Below are 22,543 nucleotides of genomic sequence, written 5' to 3' on the forward strand. Positions count from 1 at the left end.
GTACAATGAAAATCTTCAATGGAATGTGCTCAAGGGAATAATACCCACTAAGTTGACTGCAATAATTTTTCTTTCAAGTATTCGCTTTTATGTCAATGTCTATGCAAACAGTGATGTGTTTCTTGCATGGTTCTGAAACACAGCATTTTTTTTTAGAAGACATTTATTTGAGAGGCAGAGTTACAGAGAGGAAGAAATAGGGAAAGATCATCCACCTGCTGGTTCACTCCCCCAAAGTGCTGCAACTGCCACAGCTGAGACAATCTGGAAGCCAGGAGCTTCTTCGGAGACTCCCATGTGGGTGCAGGGGCCCAAGCACTTGGGCCATCTTCTACTGCTTTCCCAGGCACATTAACAGAGAGTTGGATTGTAAGAGGAGCAGCTGGGACATGAACCGGCACCCACATGGGATGCTGGTGCGGTAGGCGGAGGCTTAACCTACTACACTACAGCACCAGCCCCTGAAGTATAGCATTTAATGAATAATACAATAAATGACTCACATTTTAGTTAAAATAAAAATTTATCGATACTAGCAATGTGATGATCACCAATGCAAATCTGCTAACACTGACTGCCTCAGTTCTTACCTATGAGAGAGAGAGAGAGAGAGAGAGATTGATTCCATCCGCTGTTGTATTCCCCAATTGGCCACAACAGCAGGAGCTGGGCCAATCCAAAGCCAGAAGCTTCCTCCGGGTCTCCCACATGGGTGCTGGGGCCCAAGGATGTGGGCCATACAGAGAGCTGGATCAGAAGTGGAGCAGCCAGGACTCCAACCAGCACCCATATAGGATGCTGGCACTGCAGGCGGAGACTTTACCCGCTACACTACAGCGCCAGGCCCCTATGAATTTTTAATGAAAATAAACCAACAGTAAAGGCAGTCCTCGATTTATGATAGGTCTCATGTTCTAATAGGTCTCTCACTTTTTTTTTAAGAAAAATATTTATTTTGAAAGTCAGAGTTACAGAGCATGAGAGAGAGAGAGAGACCTTCCATCTGCTGGTTCACTCCCCAGATGGCCACGACAGCCAGGGTTTGGCCAGACTGGGGCCAGGAACCAGGAGCTTCATCTGGGTCATCTTCCACTGCTTTTCCCAGGCCGTTAGGAGCTGGATTGGAAGTGGAACAGCCAGGACACAAACTGCATCCATATAGGATGCTGGAATTGCTGGTGACAGCTTTAACTGCTATGCCACAATGTGTCCCCCGAGGGTCTTTGTTTCTATGGGAAATGATTTTTAGTTTTCCTTATTTCCTTTATTTATTTGAAAGGCAGAGTGAGAGAGAGGACTGACAGAGAGAGAGAGTTTGGCCCATCATTTGCTGGTTCACTCTCCAAATGCCCACAATAGTGGTGCTGGACTTGGCAGAAGCCAGGAGCCACGAACTTCATCCAGGTCTGCCATGTGGGTGGCAGGAAGTACTACAGCCATCACCTGCTGCCTCCCAAGAGCATCAGCAGGAAGCTGGGTCAGAAGTGGAGGTGGGACTTGATCCTAGGGACTCCAATATGTAACACGGGCATTCCAAGCGTTGGCTTCCCTGTGCCACAATTCCCACTCTAGTTTCCATTATCTGAAATGGGGTTTACATTTGTGGGTAGCCACTGAGGTCACGCTACTCAGAATTCTAAGTGACAGGAATGCTCTTTCTAATGCATGGGCAAGGACAAACAGAGAATTTCATTTTGTTGGACCCAAAACTATTTGTAGGCAAACATTTTATATCAGATTTAACTCTGAGATTTTTTCTTTTCTTTTTTTTTTTTTTTTTTTTTTTTACAGGCAGAGTGGACAGTGAGAGAGACAGGGAGAAAGGTCTTCCTTTTTTCCGTTGGTTCACCCACCAATGGCTGCTGTGGCCGGCGTGCTGCAGCTGGTGGATCACGCTCATCCGAAGCTAGGAACTTCTCCTGGTCTCCCATGCAGGTGTAGGGCCCAAGGACTTGGGCCATCCTCTACCGCACTCCCAGGCCACAGCAGAGAGCTGGACAGGAAGAGGAGCGACCAGGACAGAATCAGGCGCCCCAACTGGGACTAGAACCTGGTGTGTCGGTGCCGCAGGCAGAGAATTAGCCTATTGAGCCGCGGCGCCGGCGGAGCTTTTCTTATCTCCTTGTATAAGCTTTTGTTACTACCCGACACAACATAGTACTATCAGATTTCCCTATCCTTTTTCTGAAGCCTATTCTCCCTTCTTCAGAAATTACTTTCCTATTTTTCTAATGGAAATGATCTCTAGATATTAGAAGTTAGTTTCAGCCGGCGCCGCGGCTCACTAGGCTAATCCTCCGCCTTGCGGCGCCAGCACACGGGGTTCTAGTCCCGGTCAGGGCGCTGGATTCTGTTCCGGTTGCCCCTCTTCCAGGCCAGCTCTCTGCTGTGGCCAGGGAGTGCAGTGGAGGATGGCCCAAGTGCTTGGGCCCTGTACCCGCATGGGAGACCAGGGTAAGTACCTGGCTCCTGACATCGGATCAGCGCGGTGCGCCGGCCACAGCACGCCAGCCGCGGCGGCTATTGGAGGGTGAACCAACGGCAAAGGAAGACCTTTCTCTCTGTTTCTCTCTGTCCACTCTGCCTGTCAAAAAAAAAAAAAAAAAAAAAAAAAAAAAAAAAAAAAAAAGAAGTTGTTTCACTAAATATTGAAATCTTAGGGATGCAGCAGGTTTCTTAAGGAGTTATTGTTTAGGAGCAGGCGCTGTGGCTTAACAGGTTAAACCACCACCTGCAGTGCTGACATCCCATACTGCTGCTGGTTTGAGTCCCAGCTGCTCCACTTCTGATGTAGCTCTGCTAATACGCCTGTGACAACAGCAGATAGTGCAAGTGCTTGGGCCCCTGTATGCTCGTGGGAGATCCAGATGAAGCTCTGGGCCTCTGACTTATGCCTGGCCCAGCCTGGGCCATTGTTGCCAATTTGGGAAGTGAACCAGTAGATGGAAGATCTCTCTCTCTCTCTCTAATTCTGCCTTTAAAGGCAGAGTCATAGAGAGAGAAAAGGTCTTCCATCCGCCGGTTCACGCCCCAGATGGCTGCAATGGCCAGAGCTGTGCCACTCTGAATCTAGGAGCCAGGAGCTGCTGCCTTTTTTTTTTTTTTTTAAAGATTTATTTTATTTATTTGAAAGATCAGAGAGAGGTAGAGCCAGAGAGAGAGAAAAATCTTCCATCCACTGGTTCACTCCCCAGATGACTACAATAACCAGAGCTGAGCTGAGCTGAGCTGATCTGAAGCCAGGAGCCAGGAGCTTCTTCCCGGTCTCCCACGTGGGTGCAGGGGCCCAAAGCACTTGGGCCATCCTCCACTGCTTTCCCAGGTCATAGCAGAGAGCTGGACTAAAAGTGGAGTAGCCGGGATTCGAACCGGCACCCGTATGGGACGCCAGCGCTGCCGGCTGGGGCTTTAACCCACTGCACCACAGCGCTGGCCCCCCAGGAGCTTCTTCTGGGTCTTCCATGTGGGTGCAGGGAGACCTGGGCCATCTTCCACTGCTTTCCCAGGCCGCAGCAGAGAGCTGGATCAGAAGTGGAGCAGCCGGGAATCGAGCCAGCGCTTACATGGGATGCTGGTGCTGCAGACTGGGGCTTTAACACGCTGTGCCTCAGCACTGGCTCCAATCTTTTTTTTTTTTTTTTAAAGAGAAGTTTACCCAAAGTTGGTAAACTTTCAAAAACAGGTGAGGTGATCTATTACAATACCAGAACCTAGGTCCTAGGTGAACAATGCTTACCATCCTCCCCAGAGACACATACACAGATTAGCTAAATCAGAGGCCACAGAACACTCTGCCTACCTCTTGCCTTGGTACCATGGTTCTTTTCAAAGTTCACTGAATGAGTTAAGCTGCAACCCACATCTGAGTGTCTGGGCTGTTTCCAATCTAGTTTCCCACTAATGGGCACCCTGGGAAGCAGGGCTTAAGTAGTTGGCAGACCAGACTAGGTTTGTAGCTCCGGTCTTTAGCCTGGCCCAACTCTGGATGTTGTGAGCATTTGGGTAGTGAAACATGGATTAGAGATCTGTCTCTCTGCCTTTCAAATAAATTGTTTTTAAAAAAGGAAAAAGGTTTCACATAAAAATCTGAAAAGCAGGGGCTGGCATTGCAATGCCAGAATCCCATATGAGTGCCAATCCATGACCCTGCTGTTCCTCTTCTGATCCAGTTCTCTGATTGTGGCCTGGGAAAGAAGTGGAAGATGCCCCGAGTGCTTGGGCCCCTGTACCCACATGGGAAGTCTGGATAAAGACTCTGGCTCTTGGCTTCGGACTGGTTCAGCTCCAGCCACCATGGCCATTTGGGGAGTGAACAATGGATAAAGACCTTTCTCTCTGTTTCTACCTCTCTCTGTTTGTAACTCTACCTCTCAAATAAAGAAAATTTTAAAAAACCCAAAAAGTAGATTTGGTAATATTTAGCATCCTTCAAAGGTATGATCAGTGGGATCTGGTAGCTGTCACAGCCTGTACTTGGGCAGCCTGAGATCCCCATCTACCACACAGTTCACCATCTCATGTTCTCCATGTTTTTCACTGAGTTCCTGCTCCTGCAGGCAACTGGTTCTAAAACAGAGGTAAATGTGTTTTGCTTCTACTAGATATCTTTTCCCTAACAAATGGAATGAGTGGTTGTATATACCGTAGTCCCCCCTTATCATCTTTCACTTTCTGCAGTCAGCTGTAGTCTAAAAAGACTACATGGAACATTCCAGAAGTTGATAATTCATAAATTTTACATTGCCTGCCATTCTGAATTGCATAATGAATCCTCCTCATTCTATCTTGCCTGAGACATGACTCATCCCTTTGTTCAGAGTATCGGTAACTCTATATGCTACTTGTCCATAAGCCACCTAGGTTCTTACTGTGACAGTATTGCAGTGTTTGTGTTCAAGTAACAATTATTTTACTGTCAGTAATGGTCATGAGAGTATTGATGCTGGCAATTTTATTACAGCATATTCTTATGCTTGTTCTCCTCCTACTATTAGCTGTTAATGCCTTACTGTGTCTAATTTACAAATTAAATTTTACAAGTATGTATGCATAAGGAAAAAAATCACAGTATGTAATAAATAGGGTTGGAACTAACTCCGGTTTCAAGCATCAACTGGGGGTCCTGGACTATACTCTTGCAGATGAGAGAGGACCAATGTACAAAGAAGATAAATTGGGAACTGCTCATACTGAGAAATATAATTTATGAAGGGAATTAGAGAACTCAAGAGTACTTCCAAGGTAGCAGGGTAGTTAAGTTATTTAAGTTTTCCATCAGATAGTAACAGTGCTACCACAATGAACACTATTAAAATGGCTACAACTTCTAAAATCAAATAGTGTGTAGCTAGAGAGAAATATTTCCTGTTCTAATTCTACTTATAAAAAGACTAGTTTTAAAAAAATGGTACTTTTTTTGGCTGGTATTGTGGCACAGTGGGTAAAGCTGCCTCCTGCAATGCCATCCCATATGGGTGCTGGGTTTAAGTCCCGGCTGCTCCATGTCTGATCCAGCTCCCTGCTGTTAGGCCTGGGAAAAGCAGAGGAAGATGGCCCAGTGTTTGGGCCCCTGTATCCATGTGGGAGATCCAGATGAAGTACTTGGCTCCTGGTTTTGGCATGGCTCCGTCCTCAGCCTTTATGACTATCTGTGGAGTGAACTAGAAGATGGAAGACCTCTCTCTCTGTCTCTCCCTCTCTTTATAACTCTGCCTTTCACATAAATATATAAATCTTTAAAAAAAATTGGCCTCTTATACATTGAACTTACTAACTTAAACAACAGTCTCTTGAGATAACTTATTTTACATGGTTAAAAGTTTGGGTAATGGTAATGATAAACTTAATAGCCCCAAAGACAGAAAAGCGAATACTTCACGTGTGTAACAGCAAAACGGATGCTAGAAAGACTGCTGACAGGTAATGCAAACAAGTCCATGAAGATCTTCCTTTCTTTAAGACGTTACTTAATTAAGATGCTTTTACAGACAGTATCAAACATATAACAGTAATCCTTCAAACTGAACCAACATGCATCAAGTGTTGGAGACATTCTAACAATACTACTACTAAGATAAACACATTCAAAAGAAAACAAAACCAAGTTTCATTAAAGGTGCAGTACCCACAATAAAAGGTTGATCAAAACAACATCTTGTTATAGGATGATCAGATGGCTAAATGAATGAGAATTACCAGGCTTCAAGATCAAACATGTTCCATTCAAACAGATGGTTTTTTTTCAACGTGTTAAGATAGATACGCTGAGATTCTAAAGCACATCCTGAAGCTGTTTGCATTTACTGTTAACAACAAACAGATGAGTGTGCTTCCAGTCCTGTTAAAATATGGAAGTGATGTGCTTTAAAAGTCACTCAAGGTAAAGGTGAGACATTCACTCAGATGTGGAATGTTTTAATGCAGTTTCACTGTTTCATGGAACCTGTCTGGTAGCTTCACAATTTTCCTCTCCAGGACTTATTCTCAATGAATGATGGATGAAATAAAATAGATCCTTGTGGCTGAATGTCACTTTCTACAAAAAGGCTTTTTTTATAGGTCCATTTTTAAGGAAATCAGTTTGTTGACACTGATAATCACTAACATTTTAGGAGATAAAATAACTGAAATCACCTGTTCTCTGCTACAGAGCCCATAAATAAACTGTCTCAACAGCCACTCAAACCATAGCTTTCAGACAGTTAAACTAGCAATGTTATCCATCCAGTTTCACTACAGTAAAATCACACCAAATCCTTTCAGCACTCAGAAGATGCTTCAGACACCAGTGGAACCATGTGGTTTCCAACTAATGCATTGAGCTAACTTCTTGAATTCTGCCAAGAAATCAAGTTCTGTATTATGTAAATCAGTACACCTCACAAAACGTGACACGAGCCTCCAAAACCAGTCTAATGTTTCAAGGAAATACGTCCAAAATCCAATACAAGTGTATTGGATACTCAACTCACAATATCCAAAACTTAATTACAGGACAACTGTTTCATAAATAACAAGTGCAAAAAACAAAAAAAATTAAACCAATCAACAAGGCAAATGGTAATCTTCTCTAGAAAGGTGACACCTGCTTTGGAATCCTAGTCAGTGTTTCATACCAACTACTGTAATCTCCTTTGGACACAAACATAGCAGAGTGATAGGCAAAGGAACAGCCTGGGGAAGAGCCAGATGACCTAATATACTGGGAAGAGGCAAAAGCTAAAGAACACATCCTAAAATGGCAACAAAAGAGGATGGTATCTTTGGGTGCAAAAAATCAGCAAACTGAAGCATGAGAAGAGAACCACATATGAAGTTCCATCTAAGCTTTCAACACATTTTGAATGAATGCTTCATGACAGATAAAGCAATTCAGTTTAAAAGCAATAGTGAGGACATGGCAAAACACATGCCAAAGCAGCTTTGAGGCTTCAGATCACACACTCCCATGCAAATGTCCTGACACACGAGTGAAGCCTTTCTATGATTAACATCACACTTGTCTTAGCAACAAGAAAAGGCAAAACCCTCTGCAGTCTTCCCTACGCCAGGACGTGACAGAGCCTTTCGTGTGAATGGGAACTGATTAGACTGACCCCTCATCACACACTTCTTCCCCAGGTCAAATCACATAGAACCTGTAATATGAAGTGTTCAAGCATTTTAACCAAACTATGAAACACTACGTGTCTCCTAAATCCATATACTAAAATAACTACCCTAATTTGAAGGTCGGAAGTGATTTAGAACAAAATAAAAATCCTTCCCTGATGATGTGTCTTAGTGAAGTGACCACCAAGGACCAGTGAAAATGAATTTTTTTTGGTTGAAAGAAAAAAGAAAACTTGAATGAGTCAGCATTTGTCCCTCCAGGCCATGCTGTCTCCCACCACCCTGCCCAGCACTTTTGCCCTCAGTAGTACCTGTGGTGCTGACGGGACTAATTACCTGTTTTGAGGCTGGGACTCAACTCTCGGCTAGTGCTGGGAGGTGGGAGGGCCTCTGGGGCTGTCTGTGCTGGAAGGGTTCGATATGGAGGAGGAGTCAACTCTTCGTCACCAGAGAAGCTCCTCCGCACCCCACCCGACCTGGGCAGGCTCGACAAACTGACAGGCTTCTTCCCAACTGGCATCTTCCTCTCTAAACATCAAGTCAGACTGAAGTAAGCTTTTACTTACATGTGGGGTAAGAAAAGTGCATCACATACTAGGAAGCGTGTGTTGACAGGACACTCTGAAAAGAGAAACAGCTAAGCAAGGTCTGTACTTCTGAAAACAAGCGAGTGTGTGTGTGTGTGTGTGTGCGCGCCAGGGGGTAGATGATGGTGGTGACTGCTCCTACTCTCTGACAGTCTGATAATGCTGGTCTTGATTCTCATTTGAATAAGCTTAAAACAAAACAAAGAAAAATGAACCACAGAGAGCATTTTTAGTGTGCAGAACAGCTGGCGAATTTCTTTCAAGGAAATCCCAGCTTGAGGAGGAGTGACACTGAAGGAGACAGACAGGGTTTTAAGCACAGCACTTCCCCGTCCAAACAAGCCAACACTGGCCTTCCGTGAAAGTGAAGTAAAAGAGCTTAAATATAGTATCTGGGAGGCAGGATTTCATCAGCTTGAGATTTGCTCCCCTAGTTTTTAGTTTACAATCCACTCTCAGCAAACATTATTCTGAAAAGTACTTCTGAAATTCAAAGCCGACTGCCTGCAAGTCCTTAGGCAATCTAATTTCTTCTGAAACAAATTTATTATACCCTTTGGTTATAGTTTCATGTAAACAAACCTAAACCTTACTAAGACTTATACAATGTTTTCACCAACCTCTGAACTTTGTAAATATTCCACAACCAAGTATAGGGCATCAAGTAGGCTGAAAACTGAAAGATACTTATACATCTTTGTCGACTATAACTTATGTCTGTTTTCTTCCAAAGTATACACTGACCCAGGTAAGAGAAGCCAGAAAGCATAATTCACAGAATCAGAGAAAAAAAAAGATAAACCTAAGGCAGACAGTATTCCTATGAAATGAATCTGGAAACTCAGCCACTAGTGAGGATCCTGTCAACTCTCAAACCAAAGCCATGTGCAGCAATGACGTAAGACCTTCTCTAATACACCGTGTATTTAGAGGTAGAAATGCAAGGAGCAATCTCCAATTACTTACAGTAGTCTCTGAAAACGGTGACACTGAAGACAGAAGTTAGTGCTGCTTTTTCTGCTCTAGTGTTCTACACCTTGAGAAAAAGGGGCCTTTGAGACTGGACAGTCTGGAAGATCCCCTTGGCAGACCGTGGCCCTCACATTTGAAAGTGATACTTAATAACTTCATAGCATGAAGGCAGCTCTTACAAAATGGGCTAACAAGGAAGTCAATCACTATCTATTTCTGCAGAAAAATAATCACTACTAAAGAACAGTCTGATGGATGATTGAAAGTAAAAAAAAGATCCAAGGGTTATAAGACAAAAGAACAGAGCCAGAACATAATAACCTACAGGCAAATTTAAAAACAGATAAAAGGTTTGGTACTTTGCCTACTGATTTAAGCAGGCCTGTAATAGATGACTTAGGTTTCTAAGCATCAAATTCTTTATTTAGATAACTGAAGTTTTGTGGAAAATATTTTGAACAGACTATTTATATACGAGTAATACAAATATTTACATGTATTTTACTCCAGAAAGTGCTCCAGTCTGCAAAGGGTGTTCCAAAATACATGCCACACACACTTAGGTTTTACCCCTAATTCTGCATTTCAGCACATCTAGCCTTGCAGGTCACTAATGAGGGACTGTGGGTTATACTTCTTTTCTATTCTATGCTTAGAGACATTAGAGATGATGCCACAATACTGAAAACTATCAAGACAACCCAGTTAAGGAATATGTTACATCTAGAGCTAAATTAAATTCATTTTATCCAGCTAATCCAGAAATGTGATAATTATAAATATCACTAAAAACTGGAATGCTGAGATTACTTCATTAATTACATATTTTTCCTAAGTTTCTAGCCCATTAATTCAAAATAACCTAAACTTCACAAGCCAGAAACAAACCGTACAAGAATCAGACTGAGGTGAGCACATGACCTGAGTGCAGAATGCTCATAAATTAGGCACCAAAAGCAGGTCATCTAGCCAAGGTAGCACTGTTCTTAATTCAATGTCTTAGAGAACTGTGCAATATCAAAGTCTTATTATCCATCAAAAAGCACACAGAGGCTAAACCAGCCTGTTATTCATGTTACACAAAGCTTAGCAATCATACCTGCTATGCTTTCTAGTTCACTGACAGTGTTCCCATGTGAGTTCTCCATAATCATTTTCAGATACATGGGAACCCACTCTGCTCTACCTGGTATGGCACTGCTGAAGTTCTTCCAGATTAACATCAGATCTAGCAAACAGCTAGTTGGTGACATTCAAAAGTTTACTGGCTATAATTTCTTAAGAAAGTTCTTTTTTTGGTGAGCAAAATAATCCCGAGTCTATGGGAGGTTGAGGCTGATAAAAGACAGGCTCATCTGTCTGTAGGTTACCATCACTGTGAGGCTGACTTGGGTTTTGTGTTGGGAGGAAGTTTGTTTTTCAAATCACCACTATAGTGCCAAGAAGTTTTTAAGTTTCCCACTTAAAAAGAATTATAGACAAGCAACTCTAGTCTGAAAGAGTGAGGTAAACTCCATTTCTGTTGCTTTCAATCTGGCTGTTAATGAGACAGATTAGCACTTATCTGAACACATGGCAAGTTAGCTACAAAAATCTGTTTCAATTCTGATTAGGTGTTAATGTTTTAAAAAGATCCTGAATAAACAATTTTATCTCTGAATGAAATATTCCAGGACAAGTTTCATGAAGAGAAATCCTCTTGGTTTTCTAATGTGGGGACAAAATGATTCTAAAGAATCCAATATAGCCATCAATGTATTTTACATTACTTTGGCTACAAATGCCAACAGCCACTCACTGGAAGCTAAAATAGAGAACAGAGAATGCTGCGTAAGCCTGACTTTGTTAGCCATCAACCTGGATTTCTCACAAGTATCATTCTTGAAAGAGAATTTTGCTTCTGCTTTATAAAAACAATAGGTTTTTAGGCTCCAAGTCTACTGTAAGCATCAAGCACATTTTTAAAAAAATATAGACTGTTAAAAGAGATTAACTTTCAGTAGGTTTACATATTATTTCAAAAATCATTCATAGCTGTGTTCTTTACCATGTTCACATTAAATTCCATGGTAATCATTTTTCCTGTCAGTTAAAACCTAAGTGGTTCTCCTTGTTGAAGAGGTTTGCCTTTTATGGCATACTGCACCTTTAAGCATTATACATAATGCACACACAGCATTTTGGACAGAGATTCCATTTTCTGTGCAAGAACACTGTAGCCTCAATTGATTAAGAATTAGAAAACGCATGTAAGCACCATGTGGTGACCCACTTTTCTTATGTCCTTTGTATTGCTGGGACTTAGCCTTTTTCTTCTGTTTTGATGAAGCTGACTGGCTTTCTCTTGAAGCTGAAAAATAAAAGGGAAATTGGTACCAGATAACTCTTTACAATTCTAGATACAAATTATATGAACTGTCTTTACGAGACCGTTATGCTATGAAAATATATGACAGTATGAAAATAAAGGGCACTTGTCCCTATACAGTAAGGAGCTTCAAGACCACACAGATGTCTCTCCTCAATAAGCACTTCTTGTACGCTCAACACTCTGCCTGTGATCTGAATTTACTTAAACAGGCAATCTAGCTTAATTTGGTTACACTGTGTTTCCACACACATGTAACTGACTATTGAGTTCATACTGCCTTTGGTACACATGGTCTGATTTTCTGAGTCTGTTGAGTTTTAACATCTTACCTGGTAACCAATCAAACACAGGTATATTCTTGTCCTGTGAGCTCACAAGATGATTTATGTGAGACAGTCCTCTGGAGAACTGCTGATGTTTACAAAAGGACACCTTTTGTGTATACCAACTTACACTGTGATGCTGGAGGCTGTAGCTGATATCCAGTTAATTGACACCACCCTACAGGATAGAGGTCAGGGGACTCACAGTCTACCCACTGATCATACTCTTCTTCCCATCCATCAAAATGTATCCTCAAGAGACGATGAATAATCCGAGTTACTGTGGCTACACATATTAAACGTGGCTCCATGAGATCTACTGCTTCTAATTTCATTCCTACACGAAATCCGTGGTTTGGAACATCCTAACAGGGAAGCAAAACATTAACACTAGTATAAAGAATGCATGACTGAACTGTAACTAAAATAGCAAAAAATTGAGGCAATATAGCCAAATAACATAGCCCCTAAACCTCAAACCACTTTTAATTATTTAAGTTATATTACGGCAGTGAAGCATTTTTATTTCATTCATATTAAAAATAAAACATAGTTTGGAAATAAGCTTCAACTAAGAAAATAAATGGTTTTAATATTATGTATTTATATTAATCACCACTAAGCAATTATAATATAAAGGAAAGACATCTTCATCAACAATGACTTGCACTTATAGGTCATCAAAAAAACTCCAACATAATTAATTCAACATTTATATTTACCTTATTAAATAGTTTTACTGGTGCTGCAATGGAGCCAGTTTCCCTGAGGTAGTCAAACCATTTAAAAGGAAGTTTTGTGTAACCTAAAAAACAGAATTTTATGAAGTAACACTTCATTTAAAATTAGCCTAATACTAAAATGTAGAAAGAGGTAACATATACAGAGTCTCCGATTTCAGGTTATATGACACACTTTTAGCTCACTGGTGTGCCTACTTACTATCATGCCAGTCTGATTCCCTTCCTTTGGGTTTACTACAAGAACGACTTTTGCTTTTGCAATCACAGGCTTCAGAAGAGTCTAGCATTTAACACCCTGAAGTGATATTTTTCTTTTTTTTAAAGAAAGAAAACTAGGCAAGCAAATATTGTTTTTATAGACCTCTGTTGTAGCTTTCTTTTTTCCTCTTCTGAGAGAAAAAATAAAACTCTGAGGAAAACTGGAAAAATCAACTGATTTAGCCATGTGATTTACTTAACACACATTTCCTTTAAAAAAAAAAAGCCATCTTACGATCGAAGTTCCTTCAATCTTAAGGAACAGTGTGAGAGAGAAAGAGAGAAGCCCTCCATCCACTCGTTCACTCTCCAAATGGCTGTAATGGCCAGAGCTGGGCCAGGCCAAAGCCAAGAGCCAGGAACCAAGATCCAAGAGCCTCTTCTAGGTCCCTGACATGGGTGGCAGGGGCCCAGGGACTTAGGCCATCTTCTGCTGTTTTCCCAGGCAAAGTAGCAGGGAGCTGGATGGGGAGTAGAGCAGTCAGGAATTGAACTGGCACCCATATGGGATGCTGGCACTGCAGGAGGTGGCTTAACCTGAAAGCCAGTAGCACCCTTTCCTTCAATTAAAAAAAAAATTTATATATGCAATAGCCTTGAGTTCATATTATCATTAGGTTAAAACACCAATTCATATTAGAAAATGGACAGATGGTTTGGGAAAAATTCTGTCTTAATGTAATTTGTTATGTAAACTTAAATACAGTGCTTTGTTTTTAGAGCACCTAACAGCTTCCGTTATTTCTATATAGCTAACACACACCTATATAATATATAGACCCCAAAGCAAGAATATCTGTGCTAAATGTAAACAGATCCTGTGTAAGAAGAACTCAAGAATCAAATCCGAGTGTTCACATTAGGATGGAATACCTCTGGGTGGAGTAAGTTCAATCATATTAATTTCACAGAAACCGACAGGGAAAATCGAAGGAGATGTCGCATGGTAACAGAACCAGTCAGAGCCATCCGCTGCTTCTGAGCCATCAATCCCAATCATGAGGAATCCATCAGCCAGCACCTTTTAAATTAAAAGCCCAAGTATCTGAAATTAGATACAACTATTATAAAAAATGACACTCTGAATTAAATGACACTTTCAAGGAAAGGAAAATCTATTACATAAGGATCTCTTCAAAGTGGAAATGCTTGTCTACTGATTGATGTTAAATAACAGAAGTTGTAACAAGAAGCCTATATAGTTTCCAGTGTGTTCCAGAAACCAAAAGCAGAATAACAAAGTGACTTCAGAGGTTTGAGAAAAACAGTATCTTTGCCACCAGCAAAAGCTGCCTGTTACTGTGTCAGGTAGAAGCGCCATAACCATGTGGGCTGAAAATACTACTCGGCAGTACCTTTACTTTGTTCCTATCGATCTATTTCATACAGTTTTTCCAGTACATATTACCAGGAAGCTGGAATTAAGAGCAGAGCCAGGACTTGAACCTCAGCACTCAGATATGGGACATGGGTGTCCCAAGAAGTGTTGTGATTACTGTACCAAACGCCCACGGTGATTCCTACATTTTTTTTTAAGTTGTACTTATTTATTTGAAAGTCAGAGTGAAAGACATAGAGGGAAAGACAGCGAGAGATCTTCATCTGGTGGTTCACTTCCCAAATACCAAAAGTGGAGACTGCGCCATGTGGAAGCCAGGAAACTCCATTTGAATCTCCCATGTGGGTGACAGGAACCCAAGTATTTGGGCCAAGATCTGTTACCTCCCCGACTCATTAGCAGGAAGCTGGATTTGAAGCAGATGTGGGACTTGATCTCAGGCACTCTGGTATGTGATATGGGCATCCAAGGCAGTGGCTTAATTCCCTGTGCTACAATTTCTGCTTCTTGATTCCTGAAGTTTTATCATGAGTTTGTCAGTTCTGCAGTCTAAATATACTCTGAGAATTAGTACAGGGCATCAAACCAACAAACCTCTTACTTCTCTGTAGGTAATCAATCTCCAGGTGTCAAGACCCCACCTCTACTGCCAGTCCCTTCTTTATCCTTGTCAATCTCCGTCACTTCATTATGATGTCTAATATTATTGCTTTCAGCTGTCTTCCACAGACACTCTCTCACACAGACTTCCAACTCTTTCAGTGTCTGCTCCCAAGTTCCCATTTCCTAGTTATTTCTACTACATTGGAGCTCAATAGCTCTACTTGCATGGTATTCCTTTCTCTATCCTTCTAAACACAGTTGACTAACCAGGGGCTGATGGTATCCTGAAGGGAACCAAGCCAAAGGTTAGGCTCAGCTATTTCAATTTTCTCTTAGTAACTGGAATTAATAGACATAGCAATTGTTCCAACTCATGGTTGGGAGCCTGAAACTATGCTGCAAAATGGCCAGGGGCCCCTAGTCCAGAGTGAGTGAATGGGACACCAAGGGAGATAGCAATACTATGGGTGCAGCACAGAGATGGGAGAAAGGGTGACCAAGAGGCAGGGGGATGAATCCTGGGTCTCTTCCAGCCAGGCTCTCAGCCCTGTCACTGCGCATCTGTGAAACTGTTCACTAGGCACTGGTAAGCTTCTCAGAGTTAATCTGAGTAGGTTTCTGTTCCAATTGAAAACCAACCAACCAAAACACACAAACTCTGACCAGAATCCCCAGCACAATGCTTTTCATGTACATCTTATGTGAACCTCTCGCCCTTTGTCAAGCCTGGCCTGTACTTTCCTTCTCATCTTTGGGTTTTAGTGCTCAGTCTCTCCCCACCGGCAGTTTCTACCTACATCTGTGCTGGGTTATTTTCCCAGCCTTCAAGATATATTTTTCAAATGCCCTCCTTTCCTTTCTTTTTCTTTCTAGATGTTCTTTACAAATGCCTTTCCATTTAAAGTCTAAAACTAAGCCAAAAGAGTTAAAAACAATTATAGCTGCTGAGTATCCCAAATACCTGTGTTCAAGGTCATATAGCTGAACAAGACTGGGTCCATACCCTGTTCTTCCTCTTTACCTTACTAGTGATAACAGCCACCTATAAAATTTAAAACATGGGACCAGGCATTTGGCCTAGTGGTTAAGATACCAGTTAAGATGCCAATGTACTGTATTGGCATCTTTCCTTTCTTCCTTTAAAAAAAAAATATTTTTATTAGAGCAATAGAGAAGGAGGGACGGAGAGACCAACCTTCCGTCCACTGGTTCACTCTCTAAATGGATGCAACAGCCAGGGCTGGACCAGGCCAAAGCCAGGGTCAGAAAGTCCATCCTGGTCTCCCACACATATGGCATGGGCCCAAGTATTACAGCCATCATCTGTTGTCTTCCTAGGCACATCAGCAGGAAGCTGGATCAGGGGTAGAGTAGCTCAGACTTGGGAACTGGAACTGTGATACGGTATGCAGGCATCACGCTGCACCACAGTGCTGGCCCCTGCCCTCTCCTCTGCAAACATCTTTTCTTTGTACTTTGTATCTTTTTTTTTTTAAATATTTATTTTATTTGAAAGAGTTATGGAGAGAGAGAAAGCCACAGAGAGAGAAAGAGAGGTCTTCCATTCCGCTGGTTCACTCCCCAAATGACTGCCACAGCCAGAGCTGAGCTGATACAAAGTCAGGAGCTTCTTCTGGGTCTCCCACGTGGGTTCAGGGGCCCAAGGACTTGGGCCATCTTCCACTGCTTTCTCAGGCCATAGCAGAGAGCTGGAAGAGAAGGGCAGCAGCCGGGAATCGAACCGGTGCCCATATGGGATGCTGGTGATGCAGGCTGGGGCTTTAACCTACTGCGCCACAGCACTGGCCTCTTTGTACTTTGTATCTTTTTCCTCTTTGTAAAAAATGATTTATTTATTTTATATATGTAGAAGACAGAGACACACTGAGAAAGAGACCGGGAGATAGAGATCTTTCATCTGCAGGTTCACTCCCCAAATGCTTGCAACAGTTATAGCTGGACCAGGCTGAATCCAGGAGCCTGGAATCCAAGCACTCTAAGCCATCACCTGCTGCCTCCAAGGCTGTATGCGCATTAACAGGAAGGTGGGTTCAGAAGTGGAGCCAGGCACTTGGATATGGGATCTAGCATTCCAAGAGGGATCTTAACAGCTGCAAACGCCCATCACCATGTTTGTATGTTTTTAAAGCTAGTGTATCTTATATTAAACTTAATTTTACATATCTTAACTTTGTTCTATCAGAATATTAAGAATCCAAACCAAATGTAGCACATTTATAAACAATGCTTGTTCTACTAATTGGACAATTCATTCTTATATCATGAAACAGAGAATGGTAGCAATGGTTTTCAAATCTGCCTGATTATCAGAAATCACCTAGCAGACTTTCTGTTGCTTTATATTTATTTGAAAAACAAGGAGAGAGAGAAAGAGAGAGAACAGACATCTTTTATCCACTGGGTTCTCTCTTTAAATGTCCACAATAGCCATGGCTGGGCCAGGCCAAAGTCAGGAGCTGGGAACTCCCTTTTGGGTCTCTGATGTAGGCAGCAGGGACCAAAGCACTTGGGTTATATCATTGACTACCTTCCCATGCAACAGCAACAGGGAGCTGAATCAGAAGCAGAGTGGTTGAGGCTTGAACTGACACTTCAGTATGGGATGTGCTGTCCCACTGTGCTGCAGCTCAATACTCGCCTCTTTTCAAAAATAAACACAGGGGCGGGGGTTAAGCCTCCATTTGGGACACCCAAGTCTCATATCAGAGTGCCTGGGATCAAGTCCTACTTCCACATCTGATCCAGATTCCTGCTGATGTGCCTGGGAGGCAACAGATGATGGCTCAAGTACTTGAGTCCCTGCTCCCCATGAGGCAGACCTGGATGGAGTTCCAGGCTCCTGGCTTTGGCCTGGCCCCACCACTGGCTGCTGTGAGTATTTGGGAAGTGAACCAGCAGATGGAAGATGTGTCTCACTCTGCTTTTCAAATAAATAAAAACAAATCAGTAAACATCTAAGCACCCCAAAAAACAGAAGGAGGGTATTTGGCCTAGTGGTTCAGATATCAGGATGCCTGTGACCCACAGGTCAGTGCAGACAATGGGAGACGGAATTCACAGCTCCTGGGTACAGTCCTGGTCCTTTCCTGGCTGTTCAATCAGCAGGGAGGAACTCTATCTTCCCTGCTGTCCTGTCTTGAGTAAATAAATCAGCTAAGAACTGGGAGCTCATCTCCAGTCTCCCATGTGGGTGGCAGGAACCTAATTACTTGAGCCATCGTCTGCTGCCTCCTACAGTCTGTATTAGCAGGAAGCTGGAGCCCGGGGCCAGAAATGGGCATCAAACTCAGGCACTCCAATACAGTACATTGGCATCTTAACTGGTATCTTAACCACTAGGCCAAATGCCTGGTCCCATGTTTTAAATTTTATAGGTGGCTGTTATCACTAGTAAGGTAAAGAGGAAGAACAGGGTATGGACCCAGTCTTGTTCAGCTATATGACCTTGAACACAGGTATTTGGGATACTCAGCTGCTATAATTGTTTTTAACTCTTTTGGCTTAGTTTTAGACTTTAAATGGAAATCATAATTTAAGTTATAACTTCAAATAATAGATTCTGGATCAGTGGTTCTTTTTTTGACAGGCAGAGTTAGACAGTGAGAGAGAGAGACAGAGAGAAAGGTCTTCCTTCCATTTGTTCACCCTCCAAATGGCCGCTACGGCCGGTGCGCTGCGCTGATCTGAAGCCAGGAGCCAGGTGCTTCCTCCTGGTCTCCCATGTGGGTGCAGGGCTCAAGTACTTGGGCCATCCTCCACTGCCTTCCCAGGGCCACAGCAGAGAGCTGGACTGGAAGAGGAGCAACCAGGACAGAATCTGGTGCCCCAACTGGGACTAGAACCCAGGGTGCCGGCGCTGCAGGCGGAGGATTAGCCAAGTGAGCCGCAGTGCCGGCTGGATCAGTGGTCCTTAACCACAGCTGTACAAAAGAATCACCCTGGGCCTTTAAAAATGCCAATGCCAGGGACTCAACCCGAACCTATTTAATCCTAACAGGGGAATGTGAGGGTGCACCTGTCTTAAGTTTTAAGTTTCCCAGGGAATTCTGATGCGTACTGAGAAATAAGAATCTTTCTTCTAGATCCATACAAATAGTTCCAGGTGAGAGGGAAAAGAGAGAATAAAGTACTATCAAGAAGAGAAAGAGTACAAAAAGAAAACTGAACATAAACTTCGCCTTCTTGGGCTGTGTTGAATGAGTCTGACCAGAAAGTAACTTTGATAAATATTCTTCTAACTCAGCTAGGATATAGTTTCACAAATAAAGTAGTAGCAGATTCAAAATGACAATCTTGACAGCAAACCACATTAAAAAACAAACAAAAAAAAAGGTGACCTGATAAGAGAACACAAATTTATGTTGAAATGACTAGTATCTCTCTCCTCAGTCAACATCCAGATACACACACACAATGTCTAAATGAATATGGCAGAGGCCGCCTTCTACTGTATTTCTGTACTGTGAGTCCTACTCTCTTACCTTTCTAATGGTCGCAACACATATTGTAGAAAGATTTAATGGGTCTATAGCTTCCAATTTCATTCCTTCTTTGAACCATTCCCCACTCAGGTCTACTTCTTTTACCTAAAGAATCATATGAAAGCACATCTACTATTATAAACATTGTCATTTTAATGATTACAATGCAAAAAATTTGAAAAGGTTTACCAGATGCCTTCTCCTACCTACCTAGTATTCTAATTCAAATTTTTCATTAGGAAATAAACTTCAGACACACAGACAGATTTTAAGAATAATTAGAATAAAAGTGTGACACCTATGGATTATAAGGTCTTAATCCTTTTAAGTGAACACAAGTGATTTCCAAAATTTTAGGAAAAAACCCACAACCCTCTTTCAAAACTAATTTACAAATGAGGGTTCTTATAAAAACTTCTTACCTTAGCAAATAAATGTGGTGGTGTATCAAAATGTCCATCCTGTTTCTTTGTAATATCTACAAGGAAAAGTTACATACTAATCTGTCAGCATTTGTGAGAAGACCAAAAAACCACGTTTCTTTGAAGGCTTCAAACTCACAAGGTATGTAATACTCTAAAAACATGGCAAAAAGACAAGCCTTCTACATTTATGGTGAATAAGATTCTTTAATAGTCTTTTATCTCTTCAGGCTACATGTGCATATGCTAGGAAATACATTTCAGCCAATCAGAATGCTGATAATCCCAACAGTTAGGGAATTACAACTTTAGAGGTATGTTTTAATGTGTTTAGTATCAAGTCTAACCACATCTAATCCTGTTATTTTGATTACAAACTTGAATGGAAAGGGAAAGGCCATCTTTAGATCTTTCTAAAAGGCCAGATAAGAAAGATTATGGAGACCATCACAGCCTTGGACCACAGCACATTACTTTTTTTGAATGAGAACAAGTGGAAGGAATGTAAAGGAAATAGGACATTAACATGGAGCGAACCTTTCAATAATTAAAGTTGAACAAACAGCTCAAACAGCTAGAATGCTGCTTTTAATCTATGCTATTCTGCAGAGAAAAATAGTCAAACAGCATAATTCAGCCTCAATGATCCTTAAATAGGAAATTCTTGTAATAGATGCTTACCAGATCTTTTGAATCGATGGCCTATGCTTCGAGACCAACCGATATGATGGATCAATGGGCTGTGCATGTGGCACCAGAAGTCATCTGTTCTGTCTTCACTCTCTTCATACACAAGCCTTAATCTTCCGCCAATTACACTTTCCACTACTGCCACTCGCGTTCGACACAAATGCCTCTTGTCAACCACTTCTACTCTCATGCAAGGTTTGAAAGGATATTGCATACTCTCTGAAACCTTGAAACAAAAGCAGACAACACCTGTTTGGAACTCATGACAAAGGCCCACAAGTAGTTTAATACTGTACTTTAAAAATGCTGAATGTACTCGATATTTAATGTAGATCATCCAGTTGATGAGGAAATCCTTAGACATGCTCTAAATTACCCTCTTTTTGAGAGCTCTTCAGTCCTTTATCAGATCCTATTTTTACCTTTTGTGAGAAGTCAGGAGGAAGGGTTTTGGCACCAGTCAGTCTTTTCACTAGAAAAGCTTTCCAGTTTGTATACTTATGTTGAATAGCTAAAACAAAAGAAATAACTAGTTTACACTTTAGCAAAAAGTAGAACTGATTCATAAATTTTTTGTTATTTCTCTGCAAGTAAGATTATCAGTTAGGATCTTGAAAAGTAACAAAAAAAAAAAAAAAAAAAGAGAAAACAAGAATATCATTTAGTGGTAAAGTCCCTGACAATCAAAAATATTTTAATACTTAGTATTACTGTGTGTGAAATAGTCTTTAAGTACATATATTTAAAATTATAGTAAGGTTAATTTTGCGTTTAAAAATTTTTATTTATTTATTTATTTATTTGAAAGGCAGAGAGACAGAGGGAGAGGGAAGAAATGGAGGGAGACAGACTGATTTCCCAGCTGCTGGTTTACTTCTCAAAAGCCTGCAATGGCTAGGGCTGTGCTAGGCCTAAGCCAGGAGCTGGGAACTCAGTCTACATTTCTCACATGGGTAGCAGGCACTCAATCATCTGAGCCATCACAACCTGCCTCCCATGGTCCACAGCAGAAAACTGGAGTTGGGAGCAGACCTGGGGCTCAAGTCCAGGAACTCTGATATGGGATGTAGGCATCCCAAGTGCTGGTTTAGCCACTGGGCCAAACACTTGCCCCTAGGGTCATTTTCCAAAGTTACTTACTTCTAGGGGGAACAAGAGGTTTTCCACTGGCCGCACACCAACCAACTGGATGTATATCAGAACCACATATATTGCACCAGAAGTCCAGACCCGAGTCATTTTCAAATCCTTCATATCTTAAAAGCGCATTATAACCTGAAACCAACAAATTATTACATAATTAAGAAAATAAAGTTGAAATAAAATTATGTAGCATCTGGTAGTGGAGTCCAACTTTCATTGGCATCTGCAATAGAATGACCAGCAGAGTTAAAAAAAAAGACAGATGGCTGTGGCCTGTCCTAGATATTCTGGCTTAGTAGACTGTGGACGGGCCTAAGAATCTGCATTGCTAACATGTGCCCAGATGACGGATGCTGCTGCTGCTGGTGGTGGTCCAGAGACTACACTTTGAGAATCATTTATTAGATGTAATTTGTTTAACTGTACTGAGTGTGGCTTCCTCCTCTGAATGGATTTCAATTTTACTCATAATTTCTCAAATTCTAGAAAGAAATTCCTCAGTGAAAACAGGGTAGAATGGTTCTCTAATGTTTAGTTCTGATAATAACAGAGAAGACTGTGACAAGTTAGTAAAACCTTGTGAAGTCATAGAAATCCAGGTGTAGTATATGTCAAAGAAATGACTTTATCTAGCTAACTAGGTGGCCATTAACTCTTGGATAATATGAATGTGATGACTTCAAGTATCTACATTTTTTATTCTATTTATTATGGAATAAGATTTGAAAATTCTAAACAAGTTCCATAAACATAAAAGTAGGTGAATTTATGATTAGTATCAAACTAACTTCTACAATGGCATTAAAATGGCTTAAAAGAAGACACCTGATAAATTCAGATAAACAGAAATGTAAAGCTAGAGATGGAAGGCAGAACTAATTCTTGGGTGTAAGTGCACTGCCTATTAGAGCTATTTAAACGCAAATGACTCATACACATAGAGAACAAACAATGTTGTTTTAAATTACAATGTAGGGGC

The 22,543-nt window shown here is 41.4% G+C and overlaps 1 protein-coding gene across 39 annotated transcripts in view; it reads right to left on the minus strand.

The window, feature by feature from the left end:
- The window catches only part of MBTD1 (mbt domain containing 1), a 70,353-nt gene that overhangs the window by 3,439 nt on the left and 44,371 nt on the right, over positions 1-22,543 (minus strand). For 21 of the 39 annotated variants that reach the window (XM_070060870.2, XM_070060877.2, XM_070060874.2 and 18 more), the window contains 9 exons: positions 21,562-21,696; positions 20,844-20,932; positions 20,413-20,647; positions 19,732-19,787; positions 19,310-19,414; positions 13,739-13,886; positions 12,587-12,669; positions 11,995-12,229; positions 11,428-11,520 (listed from right to left, as the gene is read on the minus strand). In XM_070060870.2, coding sequence (XP_069916971.1) covers positions 11,428-11,520; positions 11,995-12,229; positions 12,587-12,669; positions 13,739-13,886; positions 19,310-19,414; positions 19,732-19,787; positions 20,413-20,647; positions 20,844-20,932; positions 21,562-21,696 — 1,179 coding nt within the window. Of the gene's footprint in view, positions 1-7,947; positions 8,140-11,427; positions 11,521-11,994; positions 12,230-12,586; positions 12,670-13,738; positions 13,887-19,309; positions 19,415-19,731; positions 19,788-20,412; positions 20,648-20,843; positions 20,933-21,561; positions 21,697-22,543 lie in introns of those variants that run through there. The other 18 variants (XM_070060879.2, XM_070060882.2, XM_070060880.2 and 15 more) reach the window with 3 other exon arrangements.

Source organism: Oryctolagus cuniculus, chromosome 17, assembly GCF_051225735.1.
Source record: "Oryctolagus cuniculus isolate XC-2025 breed Fujian yellow rabbit chromosome 17, ASM5122573v1, whole genome shotgun sequence".
NCBI classification, from domain to species: domain Eukaryota; kingdom Metazoa; phylum Chordata; class Mammalia; order Lagomorpha; family Leporidae; genus Oryctolagus; species Oryctolagus cuniculus.